This window comes from Dama dama, chromosome 7 (assembly GCF_033118175.1).
Source record: "Dama dama isolate Ldn47 chromosome 7, ASM3311817v1, whole genome shotgun sequence".
NCBI lineage: Eukaryota > Metazoa > Chordata > Mammalia > Artiodactyla > Cervidae > Dama > Dama dama.
In genome coordinates, this window is record NC_083687.1 from 5968458 (window position 1) to 5987466 (window position 19009).

A 19009-nucleotide genomic window follows, 5' to 3' on the forward strand; every position below is an offset into this window, starting at 1 on the left:
CTTTGGCTGGAAACTACCACATGACCCAATAATCCCATTACTAGGCATATATGTCAAGGAAAGAATAATTGAAAAGGACACATATACCCCAATGTTCACTGCAGCACTATTTACAACAGCTAGGCAATGGATGCAACCTAGACGTCCATTGGCAGATGAATGGATAAGGAATACTACTCAGCTATAAAAGGAACACATGTGAGTTGGTTCTAATGAGGTAGATGAACCTAGAGCCTATATTACACAGCATGAAGTAAGTCAGAGAGAGAAAAACAAGTCTATATTAACACGTCTATGGACTCTAGAAAGATGGTACTTATGCTTCTATGTGCAGGGCAGCAAAGGAGATGCAGACGTAAAGAACAGAGTTTTGGACACAGGGGGAAGGAGAGGGTGGGATGATTTGAGAACGTAGCATTGAAACATACACATTACCATATGTAAAACAGAGAGCTAGTGGGATCTGCTGCTGAGAACCTAGAGAGGCAGGGGTGGGATGGGGTGGGAGGTGGGAGGGGGAGGGGACATATGTATACCTATGGCTGATTCATGCTGATACATGGCAGAAACCATCACAATACTGTAAAGCAATTATCCTCCAACTAAAAATAAAAATATAAAAACAGAATCTCATGATCCCCACCAAAAATAAAAATTTTAAAAAAGAGCCTCCTCTATCCCAAAATTGGAAATATTTTTTTATGTATACAAATGGAAATATTTTTAAGTGTACATTTATATGTGTATGTATATGTACGCGTGCTTGTGTATAAATATAATTTAATTTGTTAATGGTCTTTAGAGTAACAGCCTTAAAAGTTGTATTATGTCTTCCTAAATTTCTATCATTAGCATTAGGTATACACAATAGTTTGTGTAGTTGCTTATGAGATGCAACAGGAGAAGGGATAGGAAATTCACATTCATACTAAGTACATTATGGTTCAAATGTGCTTTTCCACTTAATCCTTACAATAACCCATGAAGTACTATTTTCATTATTTACTAATGAGATAGCTAAAGTTTTGGTAAGTCAACAAAACCACCACTCCCCTTCAAGCTGCACCCTCAGAAGACACAGGGCTGCCATTCACCGAGCCTTATAGCTTTGGTGGTGAATTCTGTGCTCTCTTCGTCACTCTTCACCCATTTTATTTTGGTGACAGCCATCAAAAAGATAACCCCTAGTATGACTTTCTACATTCTGATTAGAAGGTTCCAAACAAGAGCACTAAAAGCATTTACTAACTTATACACGTAACTTACCAATTACAACCATTTCCCCTACTTGAAGAACTCTAAGAAAATAAGCTGTAGTTCAAATGTGAGTTATAACTGGATTCAAAACAAGTGGGTTTAAATTGTTTGCTCAACAGAATAAAATTGTGATTCCACATAAAATTTTATGGGAATATACCTAATTGCAAAGGTATAGCATATTTGCAAGTATCTTCCAAAAACCAGGAGAAAGAATGGGAAATACAATGTCTGGTAAGTTAAAAGTACTCAAATCCCTTTTACCACTGTATTTCCAGTCATATTAAATCAAAATACAGCATAGAAATTAGAACCACAACAAGATATCACATCATAGACACCCCTAGGATGGGTATTTTATAGACAGATAATAAGTGCTGGCAAGGATGTGGAGAAACTGGAATCCACATACATTAGTGTGTGTTAGTAGGAAAGCAAACACACGCTGCACTGGATAACAATCTGGCAGTTCTTTAAAAACTTAAGCATAATAACTGAATGGCCCCAAAATTAACTCACTAGAGAATGGAAAACACATGACCACCCAAACACCTGTATACTTGTTTCTGTCAGCATTATTCACAATAGTCAAAAGTGGAAATAACCCGTGTCCACCAGCTGAACTGACAAACAAAAGTGGCATACGTCCACACAGGGAATATTATTTGACAATAAAAAGGATGAAGTACTGACACAAGCTACAACATGGACAAGCCTTGAAAACACTATGGGAGGTAATGTCTGTTCACCCACAAGTGATTCTGAGGCACCCTTGGGCTTACAACATGTCCTCCACCACCCCCCACACCAGGAGGGAGAAAGGCAGCAAGCTACCTGGGGAAAGACCCGCTAGCCTGAATGTCAAAAAAAAAAAAAAAAAAAAAAAAGGCTAAACACTTGCTGCTCAAAGTGTGACCCAAAGACCAGAAGCACTGCCACTCAGAAGTTTGTTAGAAATCTTGACTCTAAGGCACAACCTTCACCTGCACTTTAAATGACTGGTGTGCACTAAGATTTGAGAGGCACCAGTCTAGACAGAAGACACTGGAGACAAAAAGGGAAGGGTAGAAAGGCAAAGGTAAACTGTGGACAGTTTCACATTTCACTGAAGAACATCATCTTTATGAAACAGAATGAACAGGTAAGCAATCTTCTAGCGACCTCTTCTGGCTTATTTATGAATGAGCAATTTATGACGCAATGACAACCCAATGCACACTAGCTCCTTTTGACTCCTTGTGACGGACACCCTAAAGAATAAGCAACAAAAAGCCTTTATTAAATACTATATGTCGGGCCTTAAGTGCTTTATAACATATTATGCTTTCTCTCAGCAATTCTGGATGAAGTGTAACGATTTCACTTTAGAGATTAGGAACTAAGCTCACAGATGTGCCGTAATTTGGTGAGAACACAGTTAATAAAACTGACATGGAATCCAGGCTTGTCTAACACCAAAGACTTTGCTCTGTTTCACCATAGTGCCTCCAGGAAGGCTGAGTATTACAAACTTACTTCCCAGAGAGATGGCAAACGGGAGGGCAAAAGAGCATGGAAAAAGCAATTCCTAGAAAGAACGGAAAACTAATGAAATTGGGGAAACACAAATGAGAGTGAGTATTCCTTAATTTTAAAGGTTAAAATGCCCATTCAGATTTACTGAAGGAAAAGGATAAATACACTTACAGCATGGAATAAAAACAAACATGCCCTGAAGGAGCTCTGGTTCTGAAAAGGGCAGAACACTAACGACTCAGGGCAAACGATTCAAAACCGTGATGAAGCTGCACCTCTCCCCCTTCTCTCCCCAGCCTGGGTCAGGACACGCAACAGCCCTATCATTTCTCTCTTCATGGTGTCTTCTGGGTCCACTTTAAGGTTTTTATTCTAAATGCCCTTATCTAAGTAAACTCTTCTCCCATCTCAAGGCTACACTACTGCCAAAGTCACCTAAACTGGTCTCCTTGTCCACATCTTTGAATCCACCCTCAACATGGGTGCCATTCCAATACCACTGTCTCTGGTGTCTACCCCCGAGAAAAGGAGAAGGACTTTGGTTCTAGAATTAAAACACTCTTAACTCTGAAGACACAGGCATTCTTCTCATCGGGTCACAACCTACAGTGGTGCCAGCACCTGGCCAATGTCAAGTTTAAATCCTGTGGCTGTGCAGTCCAGTTACTACTTGAGTTGGGACCCCTAGGACCACACCCAGGGCTGGGGTCTGGCTGGGACTCAGGGAACGTGGGGACAGCTGTGCTCATGGCTATGGTTTATTAGTGCGAAAGGAAACACAGGGGAAGGGCACACGGGGCACAGCCCAGAGGAACGAGGTTTAAGATCCCAGAGATCCTCTCCACGGAGACGAACAGAACACACTGGACAATTCACACCACCTTAAAGACGCGGTGCCCACGTGGGTGATTCAAGTCGAGGTAGGCAAAACCACCACAATATTGTAAAGATGGTCCACTTTGGAACAACTATACCAAAGAAATTCTCACACTGTTAAGAAAGTGCTAGGACCCACAACAGATTTCCCAACCTGGGCTCTGGCAAAGGGACTAAGAACCTGCAGGGAATTTGACTTTGGAGGCCAGTGGGATTTGATTACACAATTTACACCAGACAGGGGAAACACTCTCGGAGGGTTCAAAGAAAACCTTGTGAGCACCAGGACCCAGGAGAAAGGAGCACTGACCCAACAAGAGACGGACCCAGACTTGCCTGTGAGTGTCCAGGAGTCTCCAGCAGAGGCGTGGGTCAGTGGTGGCCCGATGCAGGGTCGGGGGCACTGAATACAACAGTGCATGCACAAGACAAGGCCGAGGAACCAGAGACCAAATTGCCAACACCCGCTGGATCATGGAAAAAGCAAGACTTCCAAAAAACATCTATTTCTGCTTTACTGACTATGCCAAAGCTTTTGACTGTATGGATCACAATAAACTGGAAAATTCTTCAGGAGATGGGAATACCAGACCACTGACCTGCCTCTTGAGAAACCTGTATGCAGGTCAGGAGGCAACAGTTAGAACTGGACATGGAACAACAGACTGGTTCCAAATTGGGAAAGGAGTATGTCAAAGCTGTATATTGTCACCCTGCTTATTTAACTTATATGCAGAGTACATCCTGAGAAACACTGGGCTGGATGAAGAACAAGCTGGAATCAAGATTGCCGGGAGAAATATCCATAACCTCACATATGCAGATGACACCACCCTTATGGCAGAAAGCGAAAAAGAACTAAAGAGCTTCTTGATGAAAGCGAAAGAGGAGAGTGAAGAAGTTGGCTTAAAACTCAACATTCAGAACACTAAGATCATGGCATCCGGTCCCATCACTTCATGGCAAATAGATGGGGAAACAGTGGAAACAGTGACAGACTTTATTTTGGGGGGCTCCAAAATCACTGCAGATGGTGACTGCAGCCATGAAATTAAAAGACACTTGCTCCTTCGAAGAAAAGTTATGATCAACCTAGACAGCATATTAAAAAGCAGAGACATCACTTCACCAACAAAGGTCCATATTGTCAAAGCTATGGTTTTTCCAGTGGTCATGTACGGATGTGAGAGTTGGATTATAAAGAAAGCTGAGCACCGAAGAATTGATGCTTTTGAACTGTGGTGTTGGAGAAGACTCTTTGAGAGTCCCTTGGACTGCAAGGAGATCCAACCAGTTCATCCTAAAGGAGATCAGTCCTGAATATTCATTGGAAGGACTGATGTTGAAGCTGAAGCTCCAATACTTTGGCCACCTGATGCGAAGAACGACTCATTGGAAAAGACCCTGATACTGGGAAACAGTGAAGCAGGAAGAGAAGGGGACAACAGAGGATGAGATGGTTGGATGGCATCACCATCTCAATGGACATGAGTTTGAGCAAGCTCTGGAAGTTGATGATGGACAGGGAAGCCTGGCATGCTGCAGTCCATGGGGTTGCAAAGAGTCAGACATGAACGAGTCACTGAACTAACTGAGGGCAAAAACCACCACAGCATTGTAAAGAAATTATCCTCTAATTAAAATTAATTAATTTTAAAAAATAGTTCAAATTTTTAAATAAGAGTTCAAACTGAAAAAAAAAAGAAAAAAGAAAAGACTCAGTGCCCAGGGGGTCAGGTCATACCTGCCTAGTACAGGGCTTCAGCATAAACCACACCACCTGCACCTACAGTTCAGGCACAAAGAGCCACTCATCAGAGACTCATTGGCAAACTGCCAGTTTCAAGTTCCCAGACAGCAGCTCGGTGCCAACCTCACAAGCAAGTCCGTCTAAAGATGAAGTCTTGGGCCTGCTGTGTACCCTCCTCTCGGCACCGTCCCTGTTCCCTACTTGCTATTCTCTGCAGGCTCCTTCCCACAGCCTGTCCTTTCCAACTATCCAAATCCAAGCGTGGAAAACCGCGTCTCCTCCACAGTGCTCTGCCCCTTTCCCAGCGTCTCCTCTCCCTCCCTCTGAACCCCTGCTTCCTCTGACGACTACCATGACGGCCGCTTCATTCTAGAGCACATGGATTCCTCTCGTACCACAGCACTCGTCAGGGTTCAACAAGACACAGCCTCCCCAAGACTACTGATGGAGTATTCAGCAAACTCTCCGCCAAGAGGCACATCTACTCCGGGAACACAGAACTTAGCCAGAGACACCTGAGAGCACAAGTCCGCACTTTTCACAGAATCCAGGGTACTACCGACACGACTTTTCAAGGATAGGTCACAGACTAGCAAATTCTGAAAATATGGTTTAAAGAAAAACCTTACTAGTCTTTGGACATTAGCATTTTACTATTTCAAAACCTAATATTTACTCAGCAAATACCCGAAGCATGAATCTTCTCATAGGTTTTTAGCTACAAGGGCATTTACAGTGTTATTGTTTATAATGACAGAAAAATTTAAACTAATACATCTAATAAGAAATTAAAAGAGAGGCTTCTCTGGTGGCTCAGTGGGAAAGAATCCACACTGCCAATGCAGGAGACACAGGTTTGATCCCTGATCCAAGAAGATCCCACATGCCGCCAAGCAAGTCACCCTGTGGCCAGCTACAACGACAGAGCCTGTGCTCTAGAACCCGGGGACCGCAATCACTCAGCCCACACGCTGCAACTCCTGAAGTCCCTGCACCCAAGAGCCCATGCTCCTCAGCAAGTGCAGCGCCGCAGGGAGAAGCCCGCACACTGCAAAAACGCGCAGCCCCCGCGTGCAAGAGCTGCAGAAAGCCCACGCAGCAACAAGGACCGGCACCGCCAACACAAGCACATACATCAGTAATTATTTAAAAATTAAAATTAATATAGCCATACAGAATGCCATGCACTTATTTTAAATGTACATACTGATTCAACATTTAAACATTTATGTTTACAACACACTGCTTTTTTAAATTATGAAATAATTTAGATACCTTATTCTATATAAAAATATTTACATATGGAGAAATAGCAGAAATATATATATGTAAGTGTTAATAATGCTTATCTCTCTAAGTGACATTAGAGTGATTTCCCAGTGGTTGCCATGGGGGAAAGGCGGTGGAGATGGGATGGATTGGGAGTTTAAGGTTAGTAAATGCAAACTATAATATTTAGAACAGATAAACAAGGTCCTACTGTATAGCACAGGGAACTACATTCAATATCCTGTGATAAACCATAATGGAAAAGAAGAGGCAAAGAAATGTCTATACATGTATAACTAATCACTCTGCTGCACAGTAGACATTAACACAACACTGTAAATCAAATATAAATCTTTTTTAAAAAAAGGGGTTTCTTATTTTCTTTCTTGTTAGTATTTTAAAACTTTTCCAGAGTGAAAATATCATATAATTAACATTTTGTAACATTAATAAGTGAGATACCTACTAATAATATCAAGTCTGGTAAACACTTATTACAGGGATCTTTATACACTGAATTTGCTAATATTATGAATCATGTCCCTTGAGATTTCACACAGTGTGAGTCACGTAACACAACCTTTTAAATACCAGATCTCTTAACACCACTGAATTATACACTGAATTTGCTAATATTATGAATCATGTCCCTTGAGATTTCACACAGTGTGAGTCACGTAACACAACCTTTTAAATACCTGATCTCTTAACACCAGCATTAATAAAGGTATCATCACTGACTACATGGCTCTGACATGTCAACCAGCGCTGAACAGCAGTGTCCTTAAGAAATCCATTCTGATCATCATGGGATTAACTCACAGAACATCTTGAACAAAGTAAGTCAATTTCATAGAGCAATTCAATAAAAAGAAGGGCTTCAGTGATAATCTTTAGGACTGTTAGCTTTCAGCTATCAGGGTTACCTGCCCACGAGAACGTTCCAAATCATTTTATTTATCATAGACAATCACAATTTTGAGCCTTATGTGCATCACTATAGACTGCAAGCTTAAGAACAGCAAGAAAACACCCCACGGATCTCTAGAAAAACAATACCTATTCTTAACTTAGGACATGTTCTTACCTTAGCAAAAAGGTGATCCCTATATTGTTGCTGAGTAACAAAATTTTTATAACATACTACACAAGCAAAGGAACTGATGAAAGGTCCATGCAGTGTAATTGCTGGATCACATGGAGAGTGGTCGAACCTACTTGGCAAAACAGAGGTTAATATTAGAAAATCTGACATATTCTAGGGGCAGTACTATGTTGCTTCATTTGTTAAGTTAGACACACACATTCAAGCCTTTACACGTTTTCTACTGAAGTATTAAATAAGGTTCTTTATATTCAAGAGATATCAAGTGGCTCTCATATGCCATGCAATCTCTTGAAACAGTGACCAACACCTTAAAATTTCAAAAAAGTACTCAAGATACAATAAAATGGATTTAAGCATATTTTGCCAAATTGGTAAACTTCCAGTCTGAAAACTGTACAGTCATCATATGTTTCTTCTGGCAAGGAACAAACTAAAACTCACAAATAATTGTAAATGAATCACTGGAATAATAATGTCATGTCAAGATTTCTGGTATACACCTATTTCCTAAAAATGGCTTTTAATCCTTTTAATGTCATTTTAATCATTTAACAAATCTGTGTCATTGAAAACTGCCTCAAAGACTTTTTTGAAATTAAAAACAGTTAAAATACAGTTATCTGTAGAATACTGAACCCCTCTCCAGAAGGCTCTCACAGCAGGGTCAGGCATAAGCAGGGTGAGACACCTTGAGAAGGTCGAGAGCCCCAAACTTCAGCTCCCCTCTTCAAACTATGAGAAGGGGAGACTAAGAAGATAAGGACTATTTAACTCCTTTAATATTGCCTTCTCTTGATATTTACTTTCTCAAGCTCTACTATTCAAAATTCAGTAAATTATGGATCTCATAAATAGAACATTTATTATTAACTTTGCTACACTTTGTTTGCCTTCAGCATTTACTTTGCAATGACTTATTATCTTTCTTTGGCCTAGCCCACATATCTGTAAATGCTTTATGTCTCTTAAAATTTGCTAACGGACTGGATTTCTCTAAAATTGATCCAAATGTACATCAATGCAAAAAGTCTGGTCAGAATTTTATGAAACATATTAGGACTGAATATTACTAGAATAATCTGACTTCAAGCCTCCTAGGAAGCCTAAGAAATGTAAATTAGAAAAAATTATATCGTAAGAGTTTGGAACATAAAGCTACAATCAAATGGCAGAGGTGCCTCACGCTCTCAGTTCATCTTCAGCACCCACTGTTCTGAACATCACACTTACCTTTTCAAATGTCCTAAGAGAAGGTGCCCATTATCAAATTCCTTGTTACAGTGCATTATGGGACATGAAATTGGTTTCCCAGATGCTCGAATTTGGCTTCCTCTTCGGAATGAACCTTTAGTTCCAGAATTAATCGTGCCTGTTTTGAGTCCTGCATCATCAGAATATAAATTCTTAAGTTCCTATTTCAGGTAACTGTCCTTTGGACTGGTAATCAAAATTATGAAAAAACAGTAAAAAAAAAAAAAAAAAAAAAAAAACCACTGGGCAGCATCAAATGGGTGATCCTACTTGTAATTAAGTGCTTACAAACTTTCTCATAAAAGATATAACAACCTACAAATACATAGCTATTTGGGAAAAGGAAAGCCATTAAGATCTCCAAGTAATATTATCTTGAGGAAAAGAACTGTTCCCTTAAGTTCAACAGCCAAGAAATGTCAAAGATGGAATATATTAGAAAACCAGTTGCTCTACTTGCCTCCCTTCTGTTCATTTATATAAGCTGGCAAAGATTTTTTTCTTCTAATTCTTATTTTCTCTTTTAAGTATCTTACACACATTATAAGGTTCAGCTACACAGGCTGTAACTGAGACGGGGAGGGAATGGGGAGGACAAGGAGAATGCCTTCACCAGTTCTTCTATCTGGTGAAGATTATCCCTTTCCGTCATAATCTTGGTCTTACAGTCAAACAACTTTCCAGCCTCAGCCAAATTTTGTTTCCAGACAAACGGCCAATGCATGTTGGCCGTGAAAAATTTAGAGTTCTGTTCTATAAACAAAGAATTTAAAAAGTGCTAGAAGGATTCTGATATATAGCTTGATTATTATTTCTTGTAACCTGTTTCACTCAAATACTTTGAATATTTCATATAACAAAAAATTGTATATTTATCTTTATGGCAATTTCTACCAAGTCCCTAAGCATTTAACTAAAATAAAATGTTATACCTTTAACATCATCTAGTTAAGATCCCCAAATGGTTATCTATGTTGAAGGTTTCAATGCTCTTCTGTTTATGGAAGAAATGCCTCTTTTAAATGCTGTCAGACTAACACAGCATTAATCATATTCAAAGAGGCATTAATGACAATACACCTTTTTTTGCTTTAATTTTTAATACAATCAGAATTAGAGTAATTTTTACTGTCCATCCACATTCCAAGTGTTACCTATTAAGACCTTTATTTAGCCATAGAGGTTCTGGATAAAAATTAAAGTGGAGAAAGCAATCAATTAGAAGAAAATAAGCTTTATCCAAGGAAAGGCAAAATACAGAGAGATTTAAACAGCTCTTTTCCTTAAACAGCACAGTGTGTTGTTTTTAAATTAACAAGTATTCCAATGTGCGGAAACTGGTCTAACTATAAAAGTCTATAAAAAAATTGGATTTCCAAAGCTTGAGTAATTATAAATAATGTACTTAAACTACTTCTAATCAAAGGACGGCATTATAATGGCTGGATACTTTGGAATAGACTGCATGGAGTCCCTTAATGCTATTGAGAAGTAGAATCTCACTTTTTATAACTGACAGCACAAAGACATCTCTGTTTTCCCCAGCTCTCCACTCCTCAAAGGAATGGCACCACAGCAAGTGCAGCCCAGTGATAAAGCCGCTATGCCAGCAAGAGCCCCCGGACTTCAGTGCTACAGTGTGGCAGGGACCAAGCAAGAAGATAAAACAGCCACATAAAAAGAATGCAACTAAAGACCTTAACTCACAGCACAAGCTTATCAGCCCCCAACGAACCAGATGTGACCTGAAGTGATCTACAGTACCACATCTTGACAAAAATTATAAAGACAGTTAACTGACTCATTTGTTCCCACCTGACCCACTCAGAAAAATATATACTCAGATGCTTGTGAATTCAATTTACAGTGAATTAAAATATTCTGACAACCTGAAAGCCAGAGATTAGGCCTAAAGGGATATAGTACTGGCCCAACAATCCTTCTAGACAAGACTTGAAAGTGTTAGATTCATATGAGAGAAACAATTTTACAAGAGATCTTGTAAGCCTTGTAGTTCTAGACCATTTTTGTACCAAAATCTTCCCAAATCTACAGATGCCCTCTAGAGGTGAGGCCCAGGCATGTATTTAAGATTCCCAGGTGATTCTGATATAGCTAAGGATGGCAATTTTCAAGTAAACTTTTCTAAAGAAGGTCTGGAATACCAAACAAGTCTTCTGTTTAGTTGAATGACAGTCACATTTGGAACATGGTTCTAGGCTTCCCTCCTGTGTTCATATGCAAATACTCATCGCCCACTCTGGTATAATATTCAACCGACACTTATTGGACATCTCCGTGCAGAGCCTTCTTCTTAGGCACTGACGCTAAAAAGGATTAATTAGGCTTAGCCTCTGTCCCCATAAAGCATATAAATCTAGTGAAAGACACAGAAAGGTAAACATATCAATCCAACACAACAGGGTAAAAACTATAGGCAAAAAATGAATAAAACACTGTGGCATGAAAGACAGCTGGGCAATCAAACTTAGGCAGACTAAAAAACCTAGCACCCTCTAGTACTGAATATAGTACTTACTTGCCTGTGGCTAACCCCAGGGGCAAGTAAGAAAAAAAGGAAAAGGTATTTAAGAGGGGGGATAGGGCAAGGGAGAAGTTTGCCAGGCACAAACATACTGGGAGATAAGAAGGAAAGGCAGTGTCAGGAACTAGCCAAGTGTCAAAATACCTACAAATTGTTGGAATTATTTTAAAAGTGGCAATTTGATTCTGTTCAAAGAAAAGCCCTCTGAAAACTATAGAACAAGATATCCAGGTTCAAAGTTGAGCACTGCATACATAGATTACTTCTAAGACTTTTTGTAACTAAACTTTTGGCTGGATTAAATCCACAGCTAAGGTTTCTGTGAGTAACCCAAGCCTCTAAGGGCTCAGTGGGTCTTGTACAAGACAGGCTAGAAAAGCTGCCAGGATGGGACTGTCCTGAAAGCGTTAGTTGCTCAGTTGTGTCCGATTCTTTGCAACACCATGGACTGTAGCCCGCCAGGCTCCACGGTCCATGGGATTCTCCAGGCAAGAATACTGGAGTGGGTTGCCATTCCCTTCTCCAAGGGATCTTCCCAACCCAGGGATGGAATCCAGGTCTCCCACATTGCAGGCAGATTCTTTACTATCTGAGCCACCAGGGAAGCCGCAAGGGACTGTCCTACTGACTCAAAAATTTTACCAAATTATCTGATGGAAGGAAAACGCTCCTCAGTGACTCTTCCAGGAATCTCAAGTCTGTAGAGAATGAAGAAGTTACCCACTGCTTTTGATGAGCCTCCCATGTCGACACTTCCAACAAAATATCTACATAGGTTGCATGGACAAATAAATAAGTAAATGCTAATTTTTTCCATCTCAGCTTAAATTCCATTTCCTTACAGAATCCTGACCTCAAATAACCTGTTACACATCCTCACATAGCCACATGTACTATTTCATGTAGGACACACACGAATGAATAAATGAGCAATATCTAATCAGCTCAAGGATTACTTTTATTCAAAATACACTTTTGCCAAAATAGGAAGACAACTGGTAGGTAAAGCAGGCCTCCCGTTAAGTAAATTTCAATACTTTATATACTTACTAGCAACTGAATAAACAGACAAAATGCCTTAAGGCTTCAGGGAAGCCTCTGATCTCTAAAGAATACCTGGCATTTTTAACCACTGGTCCACACACAGTCTTGCTGCTTCTGTATCAGAATGTCCTCGAATAAACTCCAATTCTTGTAACCCATGAGCATGCTGAAAATCGATTTTTTCCTAAAGATATTAAGAAAAAAATCAATTAAACTGTGATTACTAATCTTGTTTCCTTAAGAAAATGATTTTGTCACAATAGTGATGAGAAAATACTGATTATCATTTATCCCTGTAACTCCAAGTCTAGAACTCTATCCTAGGGAGCTAAGTCAAACCAAAGTTTCCTGCTCTAAATAAGATGTTGATCCCAATGTCATCTATATTTGCACAAAGTTTGCAAAAAACTTAATCTCCAAATAGGGTACTGTTTAAGTAAATTATGGTGTGTACATCTCATGAAAGTCATTAGAAACACTAACCAAACTTTTCAATGAAATAGGAGTATACTATTGATATCAAATATGTTACCAAATGGTAGTAAATGAATAGGGTCAAATATAAGCAAAGATTATTTCAAGCTATATGTAACTCTGCCTGCAGAGAGGGAAAAAGGCAGAAGATAAATATGACAAACGTCAATGGTTATCTCTGGAATGGAAATATGCATGATTATTTTCATCTTCACATTTTAAAACATTTTTTTTTCAAATTTTCTACATGTAGACTGAAGTATATAGAAGCCTATTAAACATCTGTTCAATGAACAGTGCAAGAGCAGACACTCAGTAGTACTTAATATGTACCAATACAAAACATCTACTGCATCTAGATCAAAGGTGGGCAAATTTTTTCCACAAAGAGCCACAGGATAAATATTTAAGGCTCTGCAGCCCATATAGTCTCTTTTGCAACTACTCAACTCTGCTGCTGCAGCACAAAGACAGCCATAGATAATATGTAAACAAATGGGCATGGCTATGTTCCAATAAAACTTTATTTACAAAAACAGGCGGTGGGCCAGTGCCAACTACTAAACTACATGCTTTAGACTTTTACAGTCTCTAAATCTTTCTAGTTATGTTACTGATAAATCTATTTGCATACTCTAATCATGCTGTATCTATAGGTTGGTACAAAAGTAATTGTGGTTTCAGACCATGAATTTTAAATCATTATAACTAGGCTCAACACATCTTTATTAATCAAAACAGGAACCATTACAATCAACACATTTTTGCCATCAAGAAATGTCTGTTTATTCCTGTAGCATAAAAATCCATGCTTTTTTATTCAACGAACTCTTGGAAATTTTCTGCCTCCTGCTGGTTGTGGAAGCATTTTCACAGCAAAAAGTTGTTGAGATGCTTGAAGAAAGTGGTAGTTGGTTGGTGAGACATCAGGTGAATATGGTGGATGAGGCAAAATTTTGTAGCCCAATTAGTTCAACTTCTGAAGTGTTGGCTGCGCAATGTGTAGTCCAATGTTGTCATGGAGAAGAACTGGCCCCCTTTCTGTTGACCAATGCTGGCGATAGGCACTGCAGTGTTCGGTGCCTCTCATCGATTTGCTAAGCATACTTCTCAGATGGAAGGTTTCACCGGGATTCAGAAAGTTGTAGTGGATCAGACTGGCAGCAGACCACCAAATAGTGATCAAGACCTTTTTTGGTGCAAGTTTGACTTTGGGAAGTGCTTTGGAGCTGCTTCTCAGCCCAACCACTGAGCTGGTTGTCACTGGTTGTCATAAAAATCCACTTTTCATCACATGTTATAATCCAAGCAAGAAGTGATTTGTTGTTATTGCATAGAATAAGAGAAAACACTTCAAAACAACAGTCTTTTTTATTTGGTCAGCTCACGAGGCACCCACTTTATTGAGCTTTTTCACCTCTCCAATTTGCTTCAAAAACTGAATGACAGTTCAAAAAATGTCAATGTTGAGCTCTTCAGCAACCTCTTGTGTAGTTGTAAGAGGATCAGCTTCAATAAGGGCTCTCAGTTGGTCACTGTCAACTTCCGATGGCTGGCCACTACGCTCCTCATGTTCGAGGCTCTGTTCTTCTTTGCAAAACTTCTTGAATCAGCACTGCACTAAACATTCGTTAGCAGTTCCTGGGCCAAATGCATTGTTGATGTTGCGAGTTGTCTCTGCTGCTTAATGACCCATTTTGAACTCAAGTAAGAAAATCACTTGAATTTGCTTTTAGTCTAATATCATTTTCCACAGTCTAAAATACATATAAAATAAACAATAAGATATCAGAAAAAAAAAACAGCAAAAAATGTACATTAAAATGATGCATAACATAACCACACTTATTTAAGAATGTATTTCAATATCAAATGGCAAAGTTCAACAATGCAAAACTGCAATTACTTTTGCACCAACCTAATGACAATTAACACTTATTAACCACTTACCATGTGCCAGACACTATTCTAAAAGCATCTTAGATCTAATTCTCTCAATAACTCTGTAAGATGGGTACCAGTATTGTTGCCATTTTATAATGGGAAAACTGAGGCACAGGAAGTTCAAATAAATTGCACAAGGAGAAACAACAATGCCAGGATTTAAACTCTCATTCTCTAACCTGATTCTAGAACTCATGCACTTAACCAGTACACCACACTGTATCTTAAAAAGGTTTTTATATCCTTAAAAAGAAGTCACAAAGCCACAAATGCTAGATTTGCAAGAAACAGACCAGGATACTGAATGACCTTGTTAGCAATGTAACAGGATCTTCTGTCAGCATAGGTAAGAGGGGGACAGGGAGATTCAAGATTGTAATCCGAAAAGAAATCAGCTACACAACACTGTTCTAAGTATAGCCATAGAGTACTAATTCTCCAAAGATGCTAATGTGCACTATATAGCTATTCCTACACATGTTAGGGGTATATCCCCTCTTGGGAGTCATTTTAACTCCTGGAATATCAATAAGCAAACTGGTAACTGGTCAACTAGTCAAGCACAATACACTATCTCTGAAAGTGATTTATTCAGTGAAGATTTTAATAGATTTTATTTTTTTAAAAACATTTCCATCATAAAAGATGGACAATCCACTTTAATAGTGAGATACCAAAAATCAAAAGGCCTAGAAGAGCTGGAAGATATTTTCTACTATATTTTGTAGTTACAGTTAACACCTACTACAATTCTTCAATAATTAGTTTTATTATCTTTCTTTCTAGGTTGTTTTGTTTTTGTTTTCTGTCCTCTATCAATAGTTTTTTAATAAGTTATATATAAGGAGAATGAAATTTTCAAAAAAATCATGAATGGATAGCAAGCAAGGAGCTAAAGAACCTGTGTGAGTCAATTTCTCTCTTAGAAAGAAGTCTAGAAAAATGTATTCTTTAAAATTGGGTAAACAAGAATTTCAAAGTTATAAAAAACTTTCTCCAACAACAAGGTAAAATCTTTAATACAATGAATGAACGTTTGCATAGGTAAAAGCTGAAACTACGCTTGAGAAAAACCCTTGTTGTCACAGCAACTACTCTGAACTCATCACAAAAGCAGTGAGCATCACTGAGGAAATGGGTAGAAAAAGAGGATAGCTTGATAACCACTCCTCTCTGAGACTTTCCCCATACACACACACACTTTATGTAATTTGGGGAAAGAAGCTTCCTTAAAAATGAATAGTGTCTCTGCCAGGAAAGAAATAATCTTTAAAAAAAAAAAATCACTAATGTATGAAGCATTTTAAACATACAATTAGAATACTATGCTCTAGTTTAATTGGTATTACATTATAAAGTATTAATAAAAGTCTCCAAATAAAGGTACTTCTAAATTTAAAGATTAAGGTATTTTACATTAGATTAGGAGATACTAAAACAAAGGCGACAGAAATATGTAAATTCCTTTATAATAACCAACGGAACAAGGAAGCAAAAATATACATGGTAAAATTATGCTGTGATTTGTATTTCCATTTTTAAACTCCCAATAGGAAATTTTTTCACTCAACTGCCAACATTTTACTCCCAATAGACATTTGGCAGTATTGGGAGAGTTCTGTAAGGTAATTTCATTTGGCAACCTTCTAAAAATCAAGTCAAAGCTTGAAAACATTTATATCATGCAAGATTCTAAATCAGGCTTCATCTTCCACTGCCCTAATTCAATAATCAAAGGAAGAGGCTGAAGTGAAAGTGGTCTGGCTCTACTGTGTAGAAAATAACCTTTCAACAGCTTGTATCTACAGAAGCCCTGATAAACTGTGATAAAGTAACCAGAAACTTATATAATCCCATGAGTTTAAATTCCCAAAATAAAGCCCACTCAAGTCTATTTTTTCTTTTTCTTTTTTTTGGTCTGTATACATATATGATCAAAATCCAACAAACAAAAACAGATATAAAAAGCCATCATGAACTACTACTAAATCCATTAAGCTATGCAGATTTCATGCTGAACTTGTATCCAATTATGTATCTTTTGATTATATAAGTGTCTAATTAACTTTCTTACAAACAATTCTATAATCTGGTAAAACATCAATGAAAGCAGCCACAAAAAAAAAGAAAGAAATAAAGAAAGCAGCCACATACCCTGAATGCCCTATTCTTTTCTTCTTTCTGCTGTTTCTCCACTTCAACATGGCGGGCTAGGCGTGCCAGAGTCAAGGCGACCTTATCCTTCTGATGGTCAATATGGTCTTTATGCTTATCCTATAATTGAAAACAATTTTCATTCTTTTTAGGTAACAAAATTAGCTTTGGGATTACATATATCCATTTACCAAACAGTTACTATACTAAAGAACCATTTACAGAACTTCCCTGGCAGACCAATGGTTAAGACTCTGTGCTTCCACTCTAGGGGGCATGGGTTTGATTCCCAGTCAGGAAGCTAAGATTCCGCATGCCATGTAATACAGCCAAAAAAAATAAAAAGAACCACTTACTTTTTTAAATTTAATTTTTATTTTATATTGGGGCACAGGTGATTTACAATGTTGGGTTAGTTTCAGGTATACAACAAAGTGATTCATTTACACATATGCATATATCCATTCTTTTCAGATTCTTTTTCCATATAGGTTGTTATAGAATATTGAGTTCCCTGTGTTAGACAGCAGGTCCTTGTTGACTAAGGAACTATTTACTTTTAATATTATCAAATTTCTAAGAACTTGTCTTGTTTATGTTTAAATTGTGGTAGTCTGCAGGACAGCTAATCACCCACCAGCACCTTTGATTTTCACGAAGCTACATAACCTATCAATCATCCTTATATCCTTTTCTTTTTAGGTTTATTCATTTATCTTTTGGCTGCAGTGGGTCTTTGTTGCTCGCATGGGCTCTCTCTAGCTGCAGCAAGTGGGGGCTATTCTTACTGAGGATAGGCTCTAAGGCAAGAGGGCTTCAGCAGTTGCAGCACACGGCCTCCACAGTTGCAGCTCATGGACTCTAGAGTGTGGGCCACAGTAGTTGTAGCCCATGGGCTTAGTTGCTCTGTGCCATGTGGGATCTTCCCAGAACGGTGACCCTTGCATTCCAAGGCGGATTGTTTAACCACTGAACTACTAGAGAAGTTCCATCTTTATTTCCTTTATAACCATCTGGATACTGAAAAGTTTGGCTCTGCTTTGCTCTGAGCCTGTAAGGTAATCTTGAGCCATTAGTCCACCCACTAAAAAGTCTGACAGCGCAAACACTCTTGGCTCTGGATTTTCAGCAAGCCCTGGACAGTATGTATATAAGAGAAATTATTGATTAAAAAGAAATGATCTAATTTCTGTTTTCTGGCGCAACATAGAAGGAAGAACCTTAGAAGTCGCCACTCAATTATAACAAGTAAAAAGGCTGAATGAACTGTGAAGTCAGCTGAGTGGAGCAGAAACCCATGCATGGAAACCTCAGAGGGATCAGTGCTGGTTGGGAACCCGGACTGGAACTGACCAGGTGCTGGGAGCTCAGTGTGGACAAGTTTTAACCAGACTTAAATGCCAGGGGAACTCAGTCACGGGAGGACCTGACCCTCTTGTGAGGTCCTTCAGAAGCTTTACAGGGTTCTCAGTGATGACTGAAGAAAAATCCCATCATGTTTCCAGTAGGGGGGAGAAAAAAGCGAGTGTTTTGAAATATGTCAGAGCATTAAGTTCTTACTGACGCGTGACCTTCAGAGAAACTACTTCATGAGAAACTACAACCTGAGAGACAGGAAGCAGCCCCCCTCCCAAGAGAGTGGAAGGCCTGGGAAGCCCCGACACGGCTCCAGTCCAGGGACACAAGCTCCCCAAGGCGGCGGCCAGTCACACAGAGCACCAGCCTTCTGTCACTGCAGTGCCTCTACCCGGGACAGCATGGCCACTTTCCACAGGAAAACCACAAGGAGGCCAAAGGGCAGAAGTACAGTTTGAAGAGCAAG

The 19009-nt window shown here is 39.0% G+C and overlaps 1 protein-coding gene across 5 annotated transcripts in view; it reads right to left on the bottom strand.

The window, feature by feature from the left end:
- The window catches only part of ZNF451 (zinc finger protein 451), a 126776-nt gene that overhangs the window by 51530 nt on the left and 56237 nt on the right, over window positions 1-19009 (bottom strand). For all 5 annotated transcript variants that reach the window (XM_061146334.1, XM_061146333.1, XM_061146332.1 and 2 more), the window contains exons 4-7: window positions 17188-17307; window positions 12688-12799; window positions 9006-9156; window positions 7755-7881 (exon numbers count right to left, since the gene is read on the bottom strand). In XM_061146334.1, coding sequence (XP_061002317.1) covers window positions 7755-7881; window positions 9006-9156; window positions 12688-12799; window positions 17188-17307 — 510 coding nt within the window. The remainder of the gene's footprint in view (window positions 1-7754; window positions 7882-9005; window positions 9157-12687; window positions 12800-17187; window positions 17308-19009) is intronic.